This window comes from Carassius carassius, chromosome 9 (assembly GCF_963082965.1).
Source record: "Carassius carassius chromosome 9, fCarCar2.1, whole genome shotgun sequence".
NCBI classification, from domain to species: Eukaryota; Metazoa; Chordata; class Actinopteri; order Cypriniformes; family Cyprinidae; genus Carassius; species Carassius carassius.
In genome coordinates, this window is record NC_081763.1 from 19,020,474 (window position 1) to 19,043,642 (window position 23,169).

General features: G+C 38.0%; 1 protein-coding gene across 3 annotated transcripts in view; it reads left to right on the forward strand.

The window, feature by feature from the left end:
* Positions 1–1,106: 1,106 nt before the first annotated feature.
* The window catches only part of LOC132149184 (AP-2 complex subunit alpha-2-like), a 34,063-nt gene continuing 12,000 nt past the window's right edge, over positions 1,107–23,169 (forward strand). For all 3 annotated transcript variants that reach the window (XM_059558180.1, XM_059558181.1, XM_059558182.1), the window contains exons 1-7: positions 1,107–1,870; positions 14,568–14,779; positions 18,528–18,721; positions 20,642–20,771; positions 20,914–21,015; positions 21,728–21,987; positions 22,932–23,100. In XM_059558180.1, coding sequence (XP_059414163.1) covers positions 1,804–1,870; positions 14,568–14,779; positions 18,528–18,721; positions 20,642–20,771; positions 20,914–21,015; positions 21,728–21,987; positions 22,932–23,100 — 1,134 coding nt within the window. In that variant the 5' untranslated portion in view covers positions 1,107–1,803. The remainder of the gene's footprint in view (positions 1,871–14,567; positions 14,780–18,527; positions 18,722–20,641; positions 20,772–20,913; positions 21,016–21,727; positions 21,988–22,931; positions 23,101–23,169) is intronic.

Below are 23,169 nucleotides of genomic sequence, written 5' to 3' on the forward strand. Positions count from 1 at the left end.
TCTATAAAGTTGCAAAGACTAAAGTCTCAAATCCAAAGACATTCTTTATAAAAGTTAGGAGTCACACCCCCACATATCTTTGTCACGATGTGGGAAGATTTGCATAACACCTCCCAAATGTTCATGCAAAGAAAGAAGACATAAGTTTTATTCTCGCTGTTGCTGCCAGCGCCATGTCGTGGAGACGGTGTTTGTTTCTATTAAGTCGGACAGTTTCAACTTGTCGCTTCTGACAGTGAAGAGTAACTGTTAGAGCTTGTTGTTTGTTGTTTCTCCGATCACAAATGCATACATGGTTTTATGTTTACACAGCGCGATACACAATGCAACACGTAAAAAGACAGTATAAGTCATTATAATCAGTAATTATGTCCCCACTGGATGCAACAAATGCCTCGTTTGTATATGGTTTCATTGGTTTTGTCTTGTCACTCTGGGACACGGCATCACAGTATGGTGAGGGCCGTAACATTACACAAAACTGATATGTGCTACCTTACGGTATTACTGGGTAAGATGACCCCTTAGCTAGCACAAGGTAAAAAACAAGGTAAAATCTCAGCTGTCATGTTATTTTGTAGAATATATAAAATACATATGACAGCATTTTTCAGAAATTATTTGAAAAAGCTGCTGTGATGTGCTGGGCATCTCTACAGGGTTTTTCCATATACGTTCCAGCTTCCTTGTAGCAATTCATAGTGGAGTGTTTTGGAAAATGGATGCATGGAAGAATAAGGTTTAATAATGTTTTTTAATGTTTTTATTATACATTTTTTATGTTTTTTATTATAAATTTGTTTTTCCCCTTCACAAAATCAATATCAAACTATTTCAATAATCAGCTTTAAAAATGAAAAACCAGTCGTCAGATTTAATTAGTGTAATTTACAACCTCTCTTTTAGCAATTTATCACCATTCCCACATACTTGCCCTTTGATACTTTCAACAGTCTTGTCTTCAAGCCAATTAAAATGGTCATTAAATGTAACTGACGTACGAACGGACAAATGGTGTACTGGGTGACAGGGACAGAAGCGCAACTAGCCAATCAGATTAGGTGAAGCGCGCTGGAGGCGGGACATGTGGGGAGGAAGCGCTGGCGCGAGCTCATTGCCCGTTCTGTCACGAGCTCCGTCCGGGTACAGCGACCGAACGAAAAGTCTCGTACAGTATTGACGGCTAATTATAGCACACAGCGATCTTTTCCTTGAGAAAAAGGTCTGTTAGATTAATTCGTCAGCAAGCAGGATTCCCCGTTGTCCGATCGCGGTCATTTGGGTGATGTATTCTAACATTTGATAGAGCTAGCCAGCTCGCTAGCTGTTTGGCTAGCTTGCCGTGCGTGTTTCAAAGTCAGAGATCTGTCAATTGTTATTTTAACACCATCGACATATAGGCGCATAATCTTAAATTAAAAGCAACACGGTGGCTTGTTTTTTAATTAGTCAGTAACATTACCGCAACGGAAGTGCATGCCTTTCCATAGTTTTCCCATTGACGAGAGTTCACGGGATTGAATGAATTAGCCAACGGAAACAGTAGTCTCTCCCTCGCTCACTCTCTCACTAACTGCATTCACTTCTTTTCTTCATAAACACCCGCAGCTTCATTTCTGTGTGCTTTAAGAGCGCTTACAGTTTTACTCAGGGCTAAATTCGCGGTTTAAGTGTGAGTTAACTTTAGCCCGCTAGCTCGGTTCATTAGAACTAAAACCGCCGTCTGTTTAACTTGCACCTCTGAACATCTGAAAGTCATTTGTTTCTTGTTGAAGCCGACTTGAAGAGAAAAAGCGAGCAAACATGCCGGCTGTGTCGAAGGGAGACGGGATGCGAGGATTAGCTGTGTTCATCTCGGACATCAGAAACTGTAAGTGTCCCTGTCACACTCAAACACAGCTGCACTGAACTCTTCCTATATACGCCCTAAACTGGATCAAATGGCTTCTGGTTTGCTCCGTGATGCTTTTTATCCAGAATTATAGGCTAAAGTTAGACGAGTGGCTCTTGGCTTTTGGACGATCACCCGGGCCCGTTAGCTTTAGCTCCGGTGATGGAGAGATGTTTTATCGTCAGTGAGCCCGCTAGGCCGCCACCGAAAACCGTGTGTTTCACTGCAGATGGTGTATCCAGCATGTCTTGTCTTGTCTATTTTGGTCTCGTCACCTTGACTATTTGGATAGCGGTTGATATCGCTGCTCGCCCAGAGGATTCAGTTCAGATGTGTTTTTCACGATAATCCAGTTATCAAGCAGTCGCCTTGAGCTCAGCGTTATAGGAGGGTCATCTGGTTTAGATGTTTCTGTAGTTTTCTGCTGCTGCTTATTTTGTACCTCTAATTTTACCTCTTGAATCTTAAAAGGCTTTTTTGTGGTAAGTTCCTATAGTAATTTTGTGGTGTTTTAAAGAATGGCTGCAAATAAGATTGATATCCATGAACTTTTTCATCCTCACCCTTCTGTTAAACATCTTAAGACCTAAAGTATGAAAACTTGGCACCACATACACAGTTATATATATATATATATATATATATATATATATATATATATATATATATATATATATATATATATATATATATATATATATATAATGTATATGTGCATCTCAATAAACTAGAATGTTGTGGAAAAGTGCATTTATTTCAGTAATTCAGCTGTGAAACTCATTTATTAAATAAATTCAGTGCACACAGACTGAAGTAGTTTAAGTCTTTGGTTCTTTTAATTGTGATGATTTTGGCTCACATTTAACAGAAACCCACCAATTCACTATCTCAACAAATAAGAATACTTCATATTCATATGACCAATAAAAAAACATTTTTTTTGTGAATTGTTGGCCTTCTGGAAAGTATGTTCATTTACTGTACATGTACTCAATACTTGACAGGGCTTCTTTTGCTTTAATTCCTGCCTCAATTCGACGTGGCATGGAGGTGATCAGTTTGTGGCACTGCTGAGGTGGTATGGAAGCCCATGTTTCTTTGACAGTGGTCTTCAGCTCATCTGCATTTTTTGGTCTCTTGTTTCTCATCTTCTCGAGTAGTGTTGTCACGGTACCAAAATTTCAGTATTCGGTACCGATACCAGTGAAAATCCACGGTTCTCGGTACCAATTTCGGTACCAAAGCAAAACACAAAAATATGCTAATTAAAAAAAAAAAACTTTTTAGCACTAAAAATAAAACCAATGCCATTCTTTATACTTATTTACAATTGTGTTTAAAGTTTTTCTACAAGTTATATAATTATGAAAAACAGTAAACAAGTTTCACCCAAATTGAATTTGTCTTTTAATTTATGAAATTTAAACACATTTTTTGGTAAATAAAGGGGATTTGCTATTAAAATTAAAACATGGAAGAAATATTGTGATTTATTTCTTTAAAAAATAAAGTTTTAAAAAAAATTCAACAGTAGTAGCAGTATCACATACATTTTACTAAATAATAGTAATATTTCTAGCACAATGCCTTTATGTAAAAATGAACTTTTAGGCCTAATGAATGCATATTTGTCATTTTAACTGAACTGAAGACTGGTGGTGATGCTTAAGATATTTTTGGTCATTAAAGGTTTCTGTAAAAAAAATAGTAATAGATCATATAAATTATTATTAAAAGATAATACTACTACTAATTCTACTATCATACTAATGTATATACAATGCACTATGAATTGATGAGCTGCTGGGTTCATGAATATTAATCACGTTGTCTGCGTTTGGTCAAAATGATTTGCTGAAATCAAAACAGCGCGGTAAGAGATCAGCGCCAGCCAATGAAATTGCCATTTGCGCATTAGCTCCGCCCACTACCGGAGAAACCGGTATGTCTTCTGCTTGTTCGAAAATGAATATGAATAATTCTAATTTAACTCCATTATTTTGACAGGAGAAGACTACAAAGAATAGTTTACATATAGCGTGTCGATTCAGCGTGGTAAGACTCTCGCTCTCTCTCTTTGCGTGTGTGAGAAACAGCGCTATCAGTAAAGCGACGGTGAGTCGTGCGCCTTCACAAAGAGTTTACAGAGCATCAAATACAGGTGCGCTGTGCGTCCATTGAGATGAACTGAAAAGTTCAGATCGCTTGATGGAGAGAGAACTCTGAAGCTCAGATGCTGAAATTAATGCAAGCGTCATGCGCTTCGGTCTATGTAGTAAACAAACCTGCATGTCTCTGCCATTCATTAATTCACACAGAGACGCGCAGAACACGGATTCATATTTCAAACAACTTTTGCGCCTTTACATTTACAGATACTGGTCCATATGGAGATTTGATTTGATTAATTTATGCTAACTTTGACAAATTCCACGACTGTCCATATTAAAATGTAAGTTTCATTTTCATGACTGGATTTTGAGATTCCGTCCTCGTTTTCTGCTTCGCGGAAATCATAGCGCTGAACCGGGTTTGAACGGGACCTCGGTACTACCGGTACTTAAAGAAACTTGGTACCGTCACATTTAAATGTTTTTAGTACTGACTTGGTACCGAAGTACCGGGTCTTTTGACAAAACTACTCTTGACAATAGCCCAAAGATTTTCTATGGGGTTCAGGTCTGGTGAGTTTGCTGGCCAGTCAAGCACACACACACACCATGGTCATTAACCAACTTTTGGTGCTTTTGGCAGTATGGACAGGTGCCAAATCCAGCTGGAAAATGAAATCAGCATCTTCATAAAGCTGGTCAGCAGAAGGAAGCATGAAGTGCTCCAAAATGTCTTTGGTTTTGAAAAAACACAATAGACCAACACCAGCAGATGACATTCAAGTTCAAGTTCAAGTCTGCTTTATTTTTAATTCTTCCACATGTACAGTACATACATACAGAGAATCGAAATTGCGTTACTCTCAGACCCCCGGTGCACACAGATAACATTAACATTAAAGCCTAAAAATCTAGATCAAAATATAAAATTTAGATACAACTATACCATAATGGAATGTTTATATAAGACATATAATAAAATTAAAAATAGTTAAAGCAGCGCAAGGCAAATGGCAGATAGAGTGCAAATCAATGAAGTGAACAACAGTGCAGATAAAAGATTTAGTGCAAAAACAAAAGCTTATTAAGTCTGATTAAAGTGGCAAAGGGCTCAAGAACAGTTATTTTATTTAACTGACTGATGAGGTAGTGGAATGATGTCAGTTCCATGGAGAATGAGGTAGTGAGCAGACCAAGGCTGCACAAAGTGACTGGTGCATGTCATCGTATATTAGTGGGGGCGGGGGTTCATAGTTCAGTGGTGCCTGGGGCAGAAGAGGGGAGGGGGGGGGGGGCAAGTTCGGGAGTGAGTTCAGCTTCCTGACAGCCAGGTGGATGAAGCTGTCCTTCAGTCTGCTGGTGCTGGCCTGGAGACTCCGCAGTCTCCTCCCTGATGGCAGCAGGCTGAAGAAGCTGTGTGATGGGTGGGTGGGATCACCTGCGATGCAGAGGGCTTTGCGAGTGAGACGGGTTCCATAAATGTACTGGAGGGAGGGGAGAGAGACACCAATGATCTTCTCAGCTGCTCTCACTATGCGTTGCAAAGTCTTTCGACAGGACGCGTTGCAGGCACCATACCACACAGTGATGCAGCTCGACAGGATGCTCTCGATGGTGCCTCTGTAGAAGGTGTACATCAGTGGTTCCCAAACTTTTCCATTCTACGACCCACCTAGACAAGTGTAATCTATTTCACGACCCACCAAAATATATATATATAAAAAAAAATAAGAAAACGATTGACATTACTTTAAGCCTAATCTTAAAAGTTTGATGACAGAAATTAAGTATTTAATAAAAATAAAAAATTTTCACTACTAATATTTCAGTTTTAATTTTTGTTTACAGACGTTAAAATATGTAGTGTCCATAAAAACGTGAAGCAGGCTCACTCTAGTGAACTGTAATCTGCGCTGCTGTGTTTTGTTGCAGAAAATACATTCATGATCTTCCGTTTGTGTCGTCGAGAACGGAGCACAATCCAACACTTATTTAGAAAAGCATGAGAAGCAAAGCAGAGCTATCTAACACAGTTTTGAGATTAAAATAATTGTGAAATTGGTAAAAAATTATAATAAACAGATGTGTCTCATTTTAAATAATAATAAAAAAAATATATTTATTTTTGTGATGGTTAAATAAATGTTCAGCAATATCTTCAAAAGACTTCTGAACTTTGGCAAATTTTTCTCTAAACAGAGATGATACATCAAGGAAATATTGCAAACTTTTGTACATTTTGTTACGTGGAAATGTTTAAATCTTGTAGTGTTACAATTAATCCTGCATTTGTGCCCTGCTTATGGAATTACATTTGTTTCAATAATAATGAACGAAACTTTATAAAACTGAACGTAACTTTTTCAGAAACTATCAAAAATATGCCATTACAAAAGAAGAAAAACACTATGAAAATGAAAAAAAATTAACTCAGTCGCACAAATTTAACAGGCTCTTCAAATATGCTTCATTCTTTGTTAATGTTTTTCAAAGATTCGTTTTCGCTAATCGTGGATTCTGAATTCATTGCTACAGATTTCGCTTACGTTTCGCAGTTTTTCGTTTGGTGTTTTGACACAAACATCTCATGGGGGTGGTGTTAACAGTGATCTACTCTGATTGGATAGTGAGCTTTTGATGGACAGGTGCTCTCTGACCGGGAAGTACAGACGCCACCCAGTGGCCTCTCTCGTCCTTCACTGTCGTCGCTCCTCTTTTGTATACTTCCTATCTCCTCCGGGGTTCTCGAGACCGGTGAGTGTTGCAGGTGTCGCTCATTTCCCAATCACTCCACGGCTCTCGGCCCCGCCCCACTCGTCACATTCGTGCAGCCCTAGACTGAACTGTGTGAGTGTGTGTGTGTGTTTTTACTGAAACGCAAATTTAGCTGCAGCCAAGTGACTTTGTGTGACCCACCTTGTTCCATTCTGTGACCCACAAGTGGGTCGCGACCCACAGTTTGAAAACCCCTGGTGTACATGATGGGGGGCGGGGCTCTGGCTCTCCTCAGTTTGCAGAGGAAGTAGAGATGCTGATTTGATTTCTTGGCCAGTGCTGCTGTGTTTTCAGTCCAGGAGAGGTCCTCTGTGATGTGCACACCCAGGAACTTGGTGCTGCTCACTCTCTCCACAGTCGCACCGTTGATGGTCAGAGGAACGTGCTGAGTGTGTGCTCTCCTGAAGTCAACAACAATCTCCTTCGTCTTCTCCACGTTCAGAGAGAGATTGTTGTCACTGCACCACCCGGCCAGGCGGCTCACCTCGCTCCTGTAGTTTGTCAGAGTGAAGAGGAGGGGTCTCAGCACACATCCTTGGGGGGCCCCAGTGTTCAGTGTGATGGTGCTGGATGTGTTGCTGCCGACCCGTACTGCCTGAGGTCTTCCAGTCAGAAAGTCCAACAGCCAGTTGCACAGCGAAGTGTTGAGCCCCAGTTGTATCAGTTTGTAAATGAGCTGTTGAGGGATGATTGTGTTGAATGCTGAACTGAAGTCAATGAACAGCATTCTGACATATGAGTCCTCTTTGTCCAGATGTGTGAGTGCTGAGTGGAGGGAAGTGGAGAGGGCATCATCCGTCGAGCGGTTGGACCGATATGCAAACTGGAAGGGGTCCAGGGAGGGTGGGAGGACAGACTTGATGTGGTGCATGACTAGCCGTTCAAAGCACTTCATGAGGATTGGGGTAAGTGCAACAAGGACGGTAGTCATTGAAGCAGGATGGAGATGGCTTCTTCTGAACTGGGATGATGGTGGTAGTTTTAAAACATGTGGGAACAACAGCCTGTTGGGCACCTTGGTTGGTGACATTGCACCCCAAATCATCACAGACTGTGGAAACCTAACACTGGACTTCAAGCAACTTGGGCTATGAGCTTCTCCACCCTTCCTCCAGACTCTTTGACCTTGGTTTCCAAATGAAATACAAAATTGTCTCTCATCTGAAAAGAGGACTTTGGACCACTGGGCAACAGTCCAGTTCTTCTTCTCCTTAGACCAGGTTAATCGTCTTACCTGGGCTAAGGAGACGTTGTCTTTGGTTCAGGAGTGGCTTAACAAGAGGAATACGACAACTGTAGTCAAATTCCTTGACACGTCGGTAAGGTGACACGTCTGAAGTTCACTCAAATTCTTGAATTGATTTTGCTTGACAATCCTCAAAAGGCTGCGTTTCTCTCGGTTGGTTTTGCTTCTTTCTCTTCCACACTTTTTCCTTCCACTCAACTTTCTGTTAACATGTTTCGATACAGCACTCTGTCAGATTCTTTGGCAATGAATGTTTGTGGCTCCAGGTGAAGGGTGTCAGTGATTGTCTTCTGGACAACTGTCAGATCAGCAGTCTTCCCCATGATTGTGTAGCCTAGTGAACCAAACTGAGAGACCATTTGAAGTCTCAGGAAACCTTTGCAGGTGTTTTGAGTAGGGATGCACGATCATGATTTTTCTTGGCCGATACCGATTTCTGAATTTTTTTTTTTTTTATCTTTAAGCAACAAATATGAAAGAAGGAAAGTGTGCATAAACAAGATGTTTAATTGGTATTTTATAGGCCAAACTGGCTTTTGGCTATTGAAAACAATAACCGTAACCATCTGAAATTAATTGCAGTAACTGCATAGTAAGTAGCCTACATTCAATACAAACATAGATGGTACAGACATCAGCATTTAGCTTTTGTTTTTGAATTGGGTTGAAACTACAGAGAACTGGCCTTAAATTAAAAGATTAACTGTAACCATGTGAAATTAAAGGCAATAACTGCATAGTTCTACAGTCCAAACAACACAATCAACACACATTCAATAAGATGTTTCTTAATCAGCATTCAGTATTTTAGTTTTTAAATTTGGTTTTAAATAAAAGTTCTTTACCAGTCAGACTAAATGAAAGTATGCTATATAAATACATTTTCCAAATTGTTAAAATGAAATAATGTTGGTGCGAATAAAACAAAGATGCAAAGTGTTTCATTCATCCAATAAAAATGATTCACATCTATATTTTTATTTCAAGTTAAAAAATATAGATGTGAATCATTCATTACCCTAAATTTTTTTTATTCGACTAATGAAATACTTTTTCAGTGTGCTACAGCAGGTGATTTTTAAATCAAATTAAGTCGATGTCATTTTAAGGTAAAATAAAAATAATCATCCTATACAGAACTAACGTTTACTTCTGGCTTTTCAAACATGTATGCAAGTTCTACTTTACGAAAAAAAAAAAAAAAAAAAAAGCATTTCAGTTTTGTCACAGTTTAGTCCGTTTCATTTTCTCTTCCAACACGTGAGAAGTTGAGCTGAACTGTCTCCGCTTGTGCAGTGCGCGGACAGGTACTTCAATGAGCGCAGGAAAGGGACTCTTATTTTGTGCAGTCAGCAGTTCGCTTCCTGCTGTGCCAGTGCTGAACGGTTGTCCGTGTCCTGCGCACAACTTTCGAAATACTTCCACACAAATGACATGATAGCGAATGATTACAATGTAGTCTGTGCACGCGGGCGCACTTCCGGAAAAATCGGCCAAAAAAAGACCAAAAACCGTCTCCAGTTCCGATTTATGGCCGGTCAACCGGTGCATCCCTAGTTTTGAGTTGATTAGCTGATTGGAATGGCACCATATTCTAATTTGTTGAGATCGTGAATTGGTGGCTTTTTGTCAAATGTGAGCCAAAATCATCACAATTAAAAGACCAAAAGACTAAAACCACCTCAGTCATTGAATTGATTTAATAAACAAGTTTCACAATTTTAGTTGAATTACTGAAATGAAGTTTTCTACAACATCCTAATATGAGATGCACCTGTATATATAAATATATGGCATGTCTTATGCAGGTATACGAGCAAGTAAAAATATGTCCACACTTTAATTTAGGTCCTCATGCTTAAAAATGCGTGGCTTCTGTACTAAAACTTTTGATGCACAATTAAGAGTCATAGTGGGTAGTGCATGCGTTTATGGAGATGTTGTGCTGAGTAGGGGTGTAAATCAGATGTTTTATCCCAATACGATCTGACATTAATTCCCTTTCAGCAATGTGATGCTTGCCAGTACCTCAAAACATGCTGTGATATTATTTGATTAGATTCAGGGGCCTGTGATCAATATTACAATGTTATGTGCCTATATTACATAAAGTTACATTTTTATTAATTTAAAAATGCTAAAAAATATATAACACATCATATAATTGAACTCTCTGAATATTTCAAATTGTGTATTCCAGTTGGAACATCAACAAAAAAAAGTCTAATTTTTTTTTTTTTAAGTGATAAAGAAAAAACAAATCAGTCACACATGAGATCATCAATCATCTAATAACAGCTCTACAGATAATGAGATAAGTAATGACAACAGTCCAGAGATTCTTTCAGTCCTCTGTGCTCTCTAAAATGTGCAAAATTAGTAATAGGACATACACAACAAAATGTGCATAAATTGTTAAAAAAATACAACTTAACAAAATAAAGTTGTTAAAACTTATCAGGTATTTGATGACACCTCAGTGGCAATTTGACATTACTGTCAAATATCTTGTATGTTTTAAAATATAAATATAATTTTTTTTTGTCATATCAAATCCAGCGTGAATTTTTTTGCCTGTCTGTCTTGCTCTATTGCATTGCATTATATTAAGCCATACAAGTCTTAATATCCAGGGTTCCCTTTAAGTAGTGGATTGATCCACTCAATTTATGATCCATTAACTGGTGTTCTCAGTATTGTACAGGTGTTTGTCACTGACACTATTTGAATGAGCTCTTTTCAGCATCATTATTGAGCTGGAGAACAAAATAAATAGTGCGTCAAAAAAGGATATGAGAATGCAATGTATGTGCTGACATTCTGGCTGATATTTGATTTTGAGGTCATTGCTAGTGAGTTAATCGTGTCAAACAAACCATAAGATTTGGCTCACTGATTCCTTTGAGGTTAGTCCTTTTTTGGTTAAGGTTGTGCATCACTTTGCATGTCATCTGGTAAACTTTTGAGGGTGTGTTTAGTACTATACAGTCTGAGACACCTTTATGATGCTTTTACCTAATAATCTTTTACTTAACATATATGCACAAAGGATTGTTTATTCTGTTGATTTGTTTGAGTGTTAGCAATGATTGGTGTTAGCCACAATTGAAATCGGATTGCATGTTACTGCAAGCTTTCATACAGAGAACCAACCATTAAACAGCTTGAACTTTAAGTTGGTTAACATCTACGCTTACATAAATTGTAGGAATAATGTTGACCCATTTTGTTTGCTGCTATGTCAAGTTACTTTGGTGGAGGGAGAGTATGATTCAGTCTTTCATTGCTGCCATAATTGCAACATTAGTGGGTCTGTTGCAATTATTATAAAACCGGTGGTTACTGCAAATTACATTTGCATGTATTCATCAAAAAGTCGATTTCTAAACGTAGTGTAATTCATTAGTGTCCTATTAGAATCATTAAAGCTGCAACACCAGTAAAAGCATGTCTGCATGGTCAAAGTTAGGTTGACTAACTTATGACTCTACTGGATGATAATATTCTCAAAAACACTAAATTCTCAGACACTAAATTGCACCAAAATATAATAGTACTTATTTGCCAAGCTGTTCAACATAAGTTTTTTTCTTTTAACATTTGGTTTTATTTTCCTTCCAGCATTCTCATGTGTCAGCAGTTACAAGGATTTCATCAGTTTCCTTCTTGAAAAGTGCTTGTGCAAAGCAGAGTGAATATTTATCTGTTGTACATGAGTAACACTGGAAAAAATAAGAAATCTTTCAATAACATTCAATAATGAGCTGTACAACATTTTGTATATGTAGTTGCAAAAACATGGCTTTTGTCATGCAAGTGTGAAAATTAGGGATGTATTTTACCAGACTTTGTGAAAACTTTAATATTTCCAAGGGCTTTATCCTGTTTAACCCCCCCCCCCCCCCAAAAAAATGTGTTGCTACTTCCTGTCGTCTTTCCTAGTTTGCCATCCTCTTCATTTACCATCTGCTCCTTTGACCCTCCTTTTATTTCATTCTCAATGCACCAACTTTTATAATATCAACAATGAGGGATAGAAATTTACTTTTTTGTCCACCGGCCACTGTGGCTGGTGGATTTCAAAATCTACCAGCCACTCAATGTTTTTAACCAGCTACTTTCTTGTTTTTAACCGACAATGTGTAACTGCATGTGAAAATTAATACTACAAGATCTACAATAATTAAGCAGTTTATTTAATCTCAAGTCGCAATGAAATAATGACATTTTCTCTTTCAGTGTTGCTCAAAAATGCTGCCTATCTATTTGAAACAGCCGACTCTTACTGAAGCAGCTCATTCTCTCAGCTCCGTAGCCCAACCGGATGATACACAACTTTTTTAATGCACAGAATTTTTATGACATTCTAAACCATTTTCGTACGCATTAATAATGTTGTATTTAATTCCAAAGGAAAGGCTTCACCAGTATTTGTATGTGTAAGTGTATTTATTTATTTTTTTTTTGTGGTTGAGGGAACACGTGGGGAAAAGTCCCCTGATCAACACTGTATCACTGAAAGAAATCTCGGCTCGCAAACTTCCGTCAAACGCTCGCAAACACCCGACAAACGAACGCACAGCGTTTTTAATACATCGTTTTTATGCGTCTCGTCACGCCAGAGCTGTCAAACATGTGTAGTGATACAATGTTGTTTCTACATAACTTACAACCCTCTACGGACACCTTGGCAATTGAATCGCCATTGGCTAGTAATTATTTTAGTTTACTCGCCAGTCAGTCAAGCTTTATAATAATCAAGTATCATTTAAGAATAGAACTTTAGTAATTAGAAGTAAACTTGATAACCATGTTTGAATGCTTATTAGTCATTTTAACTGAACATTTTAACTGGACTGGTGGTGGTGCTTTTTTGGTTTCTGTAAAAAAAAAAAAAGGAAAATAAAACTTACAAAAATACTGATAAGATAATAATAATACAATTCCTACTAATAAAAACTATAAAACACACTAAGTATTAATGAGCTGCTGAATTTATGATTATTAATCAGGTTTTGTGTGTTCACTCGAATAGATTTGCTGAAATCAAAACAGGGACGATAATAGGTGAGCGCCAGTCAATGAGATTGCCATTCGCGCATTAACTCCACCCACTACCGGAAAACCCAGCTGTTCTTAAAAGCTGAAGTCTTCCATAGGAACGCCATTATTTTGACAGAAAAACACAACAAATATTGTTTAAATGTAGCACGTCAATCCCCTCTCTCTCTCTCTCTCTCTCTCTCTATGTGAGTGTGAGAGAAAGCGAGGGTGATTTGTGCTCCTTAACACAAGAGTTTACAGTACATTTATACAGGTGCGTTGTGGATCCATTGAGGAAAAATAAGCACACATCGACTGTTTGCGAGTGAAAATATCTATGCTAAACTTAGCCTCCAACTAACACACTGGCGAGCAAAATCAGAGAATTTATTAGCCATTGGCTAATATTAGACATCATTTAGTTGCCAGAAGGAAGATTTAGTCGCATATGAGAGTGATTTACTCGCAGTGTAGAGGGTTGACTTACTAGCCACAGAGCTAACATCTGAAAAAGTACTTGAAGACTGGAAATAAAATGCATCCCCCGGACAGCAGTTATTAGACACGCGACCGATAATACTGTTTGTTAGTTTGCTTATTATGCCGTTAAAAACAATAAAATAAACACAAACTGTCCATATAATCTTAAATGTTGCAGAATGCTACAGTATGCGGAAACTTGTGCGTGATAACAAATTCAACTCTTCACGCAATCTTGTATAACATGAGTGTGTGCTATAAAACGTACTGTAAATAACCAACAAATATATCACTCCGCAGGCGGCACTAACTTCAGCTGCAAACACTGTACTGGGAACAATGCCACCGTTTCGAGCCCGGTTTACACTGCCTTTCTCCACAGAGCTGCTTCCGATGATATTACACTTAATTGCGTGTTGTACACACACCAGGGATGGAAATGAACTTTTTTGTTCACCTGCCGGGTGAAACAGTATGCTATTTTTATTTACCCGCCACGGTGGCCGGTAGGTGAAGCGAGTTTACCTGCCGCAAAACAAAATCACACGCATTTGGCTGGTGGCAGGTGCTAATTTCCATCCCTGTCAACAATCACACCACATAACTGTGGCCAAAGGTTTTTTTACTTTTCTTTTTTTTTTTTCAGATTCCTGATTTTGATCCTATTATGAAGATCCTTGATACTCATTTATAGATTTTTAAAAAAGATATAAGCATTTTGATTTATAACTTTAATTACAGTTTTATACAAGAATAATTGAATGTGAAATGAAAATAATGGCATGGAAAGTGCATATTTTTCATGCCTAAAGAGCTCACAGCTCCGTTATACTGTCTAAGCTGTACTATGGTAAATGCAAATGCTAGCTATGTCCATTTGAGGCAAGATATCAACAGCAGCCGGGCATTTTGTCAGCTTGTGTTGTTTCCTGATAAGTTCAGATCACCCAGTGATAACCAATTGTTCTGGCAGTTGAAATCCTGTTGTCTGAGGCTCCCTGTGTTTCGTTTCTCTCTTCAGGTAAGAGTAAAGAGGCCGAGATCAAACGCATAAATAAAGAGTTGGCCAACATCCGCTCAAAATTTAAAGGAGACAAGGCTTTGGATGGATACAGCAAGAAGAAGTATGTGTGCAAGCTGCTCTTCATCTTCCTTTTGGGCCATGACATTGACTTCGGCCACATGGAGGCTGTCAACCTGCTCAGCTCCAACAAGTACACTGAGAAACAGATTGTGAGTGGAACCATCTCAAATATCCTACTGTGTGTGGATGTGTGTATTAAATTCTAGAAGGAGTGTTGTTTTAAGGTGTTTTGAAATGTCTTTTTATTTTGGAATTGAAACTGTTGACTTTTGTGAGTGAGTGTGTGCAAGCATGTATTTTTCTGGTAAGTTATTGCACACTTTACTGCCACTCACAGGCAGATAAGTTACAATGTTTTTGGCCAGTGAAGTAGACCAAAGGTTTAAGGAAATGATGCAAAATATGACAACTGTACAGGAAATAGTTGCATATCAGGATAATTAGGTACACAAAGTGCAGTAGTGTCTGAATTCATTCATTTATTTATCCTGGCATTCATGTGGCAATCACATTCACAATACATTTACTGGTAAATAAGTCAAAGTGTGCAGTTTCGAAAACCGCATATACAAGAAAATATAATAGTTTGCAATGCCTCTTACATGCTTGTTACCTGACACTCCTCATGAGTTCAGCGCCATGGCAAGATATCAGCAAAAAGTAAATGTTTTCAGTTTTCTCTTTTTTTCTTTCAGTGAGAGATACTCTCTTTTGTCTGCATATAGACATGTAAGAGATTACTCATGCAAATGATATGCAGGATATTGACTACATTACACTGTTTTGTACAAACAGATCCAGTGTGCAGTGTTAACCGCTTCTGAGGTGTAGCTACCAATATAAACTACCAAACTACGAATATAAACTCAAAGTTTGGGGAGTTAAAAAAAATATATATATTATTTAGTAAGAATGCATTCAGTTCATCGAAAGTGACAGTGAAAATATTTATAATGTTATAAAAGATTTCTGGTTTATTTAGATGCTGTTCTTTAGAACGTTCTATTCATCAAAGAATCCTGAAAAAAAAAAACTGGTTTCCACAAAAATATTTAGCAGCATAGCTGTTTTCAACATTGATTATAAATGTTTCTTGAGCAAAGCAGCATTTTAGAATGATTCCTGAAGAATCTGAAGTAATGGATGCTGAAAATTCAGCTTTGTCTTCACAGGAATAATTATAATTTTTTTTTACATTGCAATGATGGTTCACAATATTATTGCATTTTTGATCAAATAAATGTACCTTAGTTGAGAACAAAGCTTATTTCAAAAACATTTTTACAAAGCTTACAGACCCCAAACTACAGTTGAACAGTAGTGTAACAAAAGTATCTGAATTGTATTACTCTGCAGTTTTAAAGGTGCCATCTGTCATGTCTGGCAAAAAAATCAAGTCATACTCCACATTCCATACCAGATGGGGGCAGTATGCCTCAATAAAGTGAATTGGTCTACTCTAGAGTAACAAACGAGAAACGGCATAGTCTCTATGCTCCGCCCCTACCTTCACAACAACCTTACAGCCATAGCCGAAGCCTAAGAGGACGTTTTGCCTCCAGAGGAACGTTGGGTGATGTCAAGTGATTTTGAAACATGACATCTTCAAGCTACTCCCCTTCACCTTTACCAGTGAATATGTTCCTATTCGTTTTGTTCATATTACATTTTGAGTTGTATATACACATTATTTGAATTAAATTAATTTGACAGACAGCATTCTGTCAACATCATTGGTCAACATCAGACAGCTAATTATCAAACGCAGCTACGGTTAGCTATCGCTAACATTAGCACGTTTATCGAACAGCCTTCGATACATTTCTATGTTACAACTTCCCAAAAAAAAATACACAAACATATAAAACAAACTTCTAGCGAAATACTAACAGCATCTAACTTACCAATCCAAAAGAAATGTTGCAAGTTCGGTGTCGAACCTCATTTCTTTCAGGTCCATCAGTTGTCTCCAGCGATTGAAAGCAGTGCCGATGTTTACTCTGGTTCGGCTCCTTTTCTTATCGGATTTGATTTGTGATTCCGAGCGCGGTTGTTTCCCTGTAGCGGGTGGTGGTCTCTTGCCAAGGGCTTCAGTCATCCTTCCGCTCTCTTCCCTGAACTGAAATGAAGTAGTGGGCTGTACTTTCCACACGATTGACATCAGGTTCAAGTACGCCCACAAGCCGTGCGAGTTATTCGTGTATTGCAGGTTGGCTGGTGGTTATGTTGCCCGCATACCACCTCCCATGGCCGAAACTGGTATTACGACACCTGTTGGGCCGGGGCTAGTAATTCTAATGCTAATTAAGGTTGATATCTCTGCAGCACTATAACTTGACATTTTTTTTAATGACATCATCGCCCTTATTCTCATTCTTTTGATGCGTGTAGGTCATTTTTTGGATATTTTTACCTCAATTTTTGCACATGGCACCTTTAACCTTTGTAGCTAGTGAGAGTGAGCAACAGATGTGCTTTTAGCTTGTCAAAGAGGCTTAGTGGTGCTCCATGCCATGTACACCTACCATGAGGTCTAATTATCTCCTGCTGATCTAACAGCCACGCAGCGCTCCACAGGGTAACACTGACAGAAGCAGGGCCGAATCTGGACAATCTGAGCATGTTTCGGTACAAAAAGAACAACAAACTGAGGGCCATTTTGAGTCAGCTTATCTTTTTGTTTTAAAGGAAAAGCATTAAAATAACATTTACCAAGCAAACTAAACGACAACATGTGTTGTCACTAAACTCCACATGTCCTTAGCATCTGTTCTTGGATAATGCTGCACATGGCAAAATGAAGGATATTTACATAGCACTGAGAAATTGTGGAAGGGTTGTAGAGCACACCAAGTCATGCATCTTGTTAGCCTTTGTTCAAGTCCTTTTCACTGCAAGTCATTCTAGTATAATGCTGAAGAATGAGGTGATGTCATCATGTTTTGACCTCCCATACGGGTCAAATACATTCAATGCAATATTCAGTTTCCTGTGAGCCCTGCCCAAAAACTCAGCTTCTTCACTCAAATAGAATACCAATTTTCTTATACTTCTAAACCTTACAGATTTCTGTGATTCTCTAAAATGAGACTTATAAGCACATCAAATAGATTCCAAACCTGATTTAGGTCACTGAACGGCCGGCTGTGTAAGATTTGGTCTCTCAAACTAAACAATAAGTCACAATCTACAGATAACAGTTTCAACACATCCATTAGTCGGAAAATTCCACTGCTCTTCCGATACATGATATACTGAGTCTTGGATGCTGAATTTAGCTGCAGAAGGTTATTTTATTACAATTTTTTTATTTTTTATAAATACAATTACACCAACAAACAAACAGACTAATAAGCAAAAGGTACTATAATTTATAATGTATGTATGTACCGATACATGGCAGAGAAAGAAAAGGTAATGGGCAATCAGAGAGAAATTTGTAAAAACCTAAGCAAAGGCTTCCAGAGTGAAGATTGTATTCTTGATCAATTCAGTGAACTGTAATAATGGAGTTTCAATACACCAAATAGAGCGAATGATTGAATTTTGCTAATGATAGTAGAATTCAGATGATTCTGATTGTCTTGCAAGACCCATTCCTCCAAACCTCCAGCACGCACAACATCATGATGCAGAGAGAGTGGAAATGAAGCAATTCAAGAGAGCTTCAACCCTTGCAGCAGTGAGGGAGGCACATTAGCTCAGCGAGGGAGAAAAGCTCTCTCTCGTGGTGTAGTGCTTATCCACAGAGCTTGCAGGGCTGCCGCTCTGAGCCTGTTTGAAGATGACAGTTCTTCAGTGATGCTGTCTTCATTTCAGCTTTAGTCTGTGTGCAAAACATAAAGCATAACCATCAGCTTTCTTTTGACTGCTTCTTTTTTTTTGTCTATGCTCCAGGGATATCTTTTCATCTCTGTGCTGGTGAACAGTAACAGTGAACTGATCAGGCTGATTAACAATGCCATCAAGAATGACCTGTCCAGCCGAAACCCCACCTTCATGTGTCTGGCTCTGCACTGCATCGCCAACGTGGGCAGCAGAGAGATGGCCGAGGCCTTCGCTGGAGAGATTCCTCGCATCCTTGTGGCTGGGTGAGCAACTTTGGGTTGGAAGGATTGTGTGAGAGGGATTTAGATTGAAGGACCTTGCATGAGGAGAAAAAGAGGATTAATAAAGTATGTATTAAAGTGTGTATTTGTGGTGTCACATGTAAGAAAAGTGAAATGCTTTCTTGTGTTCAGTTTTAGAGATTATGATTTGGTTTTTTTGACCGTTATAGCCTACACTTTTTTTTTTAAGGCAAGACAATACAGGCAAAACCCATTGTTTTTTTCAGGCACTGGTCAATTTTGAGGATTTGTTCCGGTAACACTTTAGAAGAGAGAACACATTCACTATTAACTAAGAGTTTTCTCTGAACAAACTCCTAATTTGCTGCTTATTTAATAGTTAGTATGGTAGTTGTTAAATTATGGGGTGGATTAAGGGATCTAAAATATGTTCATGTAGAATAAGGCTTTAATATGTGCTTTTATAAGTACTAATTAACAGCCATTATGATAGCAATATACATGCTAATAAGCAACTAATTAATAGTGAGAATTGGTTTTTTAAATAAAGTGTTACCATTTGTCCTATTTGCTTCCATAACTTGTTTTCTTTTAAACTAGTTAAAAAATAAAACCGCCAAAATACACATTTAATTTTATATAGATAGATAGATAGATATAGAGAGAGATCTATCTATCGATCTACCTACCTACACATTAGAGCTGTGCAATTAATCGAAATACAGTTTCGATTTCAGTTTCGGCTTCCAGCGATTATGAAAATGCAATAATCAAGATAAAAAGATTATTGTGCCCCATTCCACCCCTCGAGCAGTGCAGTTTCACTCTCCATACAAGCCCAAGATCACGTGCAAATCAGTAAAAATCGTGTAATGTGGCACCGCAAAATGGGCTTAATTTGTTCGATTTATTTGTGTTTTTAAAATCAGTGTGCATGCGCTCAGACACGGAACAAAACTGACAAGTGAAGTGAATTTTTAGCTAAGGTGTGTGCCTAAATGGCCAAATACACACAGGGATGTTTCAAAATGTAGCACTTGGTGATTATTCATGTAAATCCTCATCAATTATGTCTTAAGTGAACATAACGTGTATAACATTAAATTGGATCTGTGAGGCTCTTAAAGTGACAACAGGTAATATTCCTTCTGCCGCCTGTGTGCTTAATATCAATCAAACAACAAAATACAAAGAGAAAATTACTGGTTTCTGACTGAAGGACTTTTGTAGCTTTAATAAGACACAAAACAAGTTTAAATCTTACAGTGAAGAATATGCCGTTTTATTTTATATTTGATTATTCAATTTCTGTAGTTTACTGTATACTAGCTGAATGCTTAACTTAAAGCACTGTTTGTTTCATTTATATAATTTTTTCTTATGTAGTTGACCTTTTACTTTTTGTTTTAGTTGTATTACTGGGTTTATTTTTCAATACTTTCTGAGGATTGTTATATTTTATTAGTTTTTTTACTTGTATAAGTTGCCCTAGTGTTCTGCTGTGTAATTGAGAATTGTGAAATTTCACTGGTATTTACTTAAAATGTATATTTGACATCTTTAAATTAATCACTTCCATAAAGTTTTGATCATATGACCCACTCATAATCACGTTAAATAATCGTGATTACAGTATTGACCAAAATAATAGTGATTATGATTTTTCCCATTCACACACACATTTTATTCTTAAAATTATGGTGCAAATGTATTTTTTTATGGTTGTTGACAGTATTTTCTCATTCATGGAGGGATTAAAATGATATATAAAATCCCCATAAAAGCTTGTTTGTCAGCAAAATGAAAATTTTGTACCTGGCTTTATCCAATTTGTACTGTGATTTTAACCAGCTGGGGAAAGTATGGTGATATATATTGGTTAAGATTTTTACCTTATTCACATGCTATAGATAACTAATGTAGTTCCTATTCTAATGGCAGGGACACTATGGACAGTGTGAAACAGTCAGCTGCTCTCTGTCTCCTCCGTTTGTATAAGACCTCCCCAGACCTGGTGCTCATGGGAGAATGGACCTCTAGAGTGGTGCACCTGCTCAATGACCAGCACATGGTAAGTCTGGCACATAGGAAACCACCACCTCATGATGTTCATATGATGTGTGTAAAATGTACTCTTTTATAGATCAACATGGTTTATTTAGTTATTGCATTTTAAAAGGCTTCTTTCTGATTTCTGATTGTTCTTTTCTCAGGGTGTGGTCACTGCTGCAATCTCCCTGATCACCTGTCTCAGCCAGAAGAACCCTGATGAGTTCAAGACCTGTGTGTCGCTTGCTGTGTCACGACTCAGCAGGGTGAGTGTGTGTTTATGTGAGCCGATAGACCAGAGTTTCCTGAATAGGTTGCAGTCCTTTTAGACTTTGTGAGATTGATCAGAATGCCAATTCTTTTTATGAATGAATGCATGCATGCAACTTTGTTCAACAAAGAATCCTGAAAAAAACTAAAACATTAAAGCAGCACAACTTTAACCATAATACTAGGAAATGGTTCTTGAGCCGTAAATCTACATATTTTACTGATTTCTGAAGGATCGTGTGACACTGAAGTCTAGAGTAATGACAGGCACCGGAATACATTACATTTTAAAATATATTAAAATATATATTTTTTTTTTAAATGCTAATAATATTTCAAAATATTACTGTTTTATTATATTTTGATCAGATATATCATTGGATCCTTGGTGTGTATTTAACTTAAATGTAAAATGTTAATTCTATATAAAAAGAATAGCAAGTAACAATAGAAATATTTCATAGATTAACATTTCAAATTTGTTGGGTTAATTTTTTTATTTATAATGCATTAAAATTATAATTTTTGTACTTACAGCAAAAATCTGTAGTTGGTTCATCCTGCCATCTTTTCATAGTTTTCTTTATTTGCCATGTTTATCACTAAAAAACACATGACAGTTTTATGAAATGTTCAATTCTTTGCAGCCCCAAATTCATGTGTTCTTCTCTTTTTATTTATTCATGTATTTATTATTTCCATTCTCAGATTGTGTCTTCAGCCTCCACTGACCTGCAGGACTACACCTACTACTTCGTTCCTGCTCCGTGGTTGTCCTGCAAGCTGCTGCGACTCCTGCAGTGCTACCCACCGCCTGAGGATGGTGCCGTGAAGGGACGGCTGGTGGAGTGTCTCGAAACTATCCTCAACAAAGCCCAAGAGCCACCCAAATCCAAGAAGGTTCAGCACTCCAATGCCAAGAATGCCATCCTCTTTGAAGCCATTTCTCTTATCATCCACTATGACAGGTTCAAGTTGTCTCCATTTCTTTTGCCCCCCATAGGAAGTTTACAAACAATTAAAAACACACATTTTAGGAATCATTTTTGTACGTATGGATTCATGAGTAGGGATGGGTATCATTTAAGGTTTTAACGGTATTACTACTCTTACCGATACTGCTTAACGGTCCGGTACTTTAACGGTATTCTTATCGGTACTTTGTGTTGTGTTACTTTGTGTTGTGTTAGGGGCCGTTCACATATTGCGTCATTTGCGCGCTCAAGTTTGTTATTTCCAATGTAGGTTATAGAAGCGACGCGGTCGCGACACGCACGCGGTGCGACGCGCTCGTTTTTTCCAGGCGCGTCCGCACCGCATCGGGTTAAAAATATCGCGCATGAGAGATCTCGCAGATCTCACAAACAAATGTCTTAATATCGGAAATTAGAAATGTTTGGTAAGATAAAATGTGCACGATAACATTATTAAGCAAATCTCTTCGCCATCGTCACTCTTTATTATTACAGGGGTTTTTTTCGTACTGTGTGTGTGCGCCGTGCTCGTTGTGGTGTGTGTGACTGACAGACAGCCTCTGCGGCGGGCATGAGAGATCTCGCAGATCTCACAGACAAACGTCTTAATATAATCACACATTAGAAATGTTTGGTGAGATAAAATGTGCACATTATTAAGCAAAAATACATAGTACATTAATTTTTTTACGTCCAGTACCGAAAGCAGCACCGATAGCGTCAGGTCTTACTGATGCTATGGTCTTTCATAATTTAGCCCCGGGGCCAGTTTAATACCGGGTTTCGGTACCCATCCCTATTCATGAGTGATTTATATAAAAATGTATTGTGCTTGTTTTTTTTTTTTTTAATTGATCACTGTTTAAATGATCTGAAATTATGTTTTGATAGTTCTATCTGTTGTATTTAATCTCTCTTCATGGCCCGATTCTCAACAGTGAGCCGAATCTTCTTGTGCGGGCATGTAATCAGCTGGGCCAGTTCTTACAGCATAGAGAGACCAACCTGCGCTACTTGGCCCTGGAAAGCATGTGCACCCTTGCCAGCTCTGAGTTTTCCCATGAAGCAGTTAAAACGCACATAGAGACAGTCATCAATGCCCTGAAGGTAAGTGGATAGATTCTGCATTCTTACAAAACAAGGTCTCTCTTTTATTTTTCAGCAATAAAAAGTTTT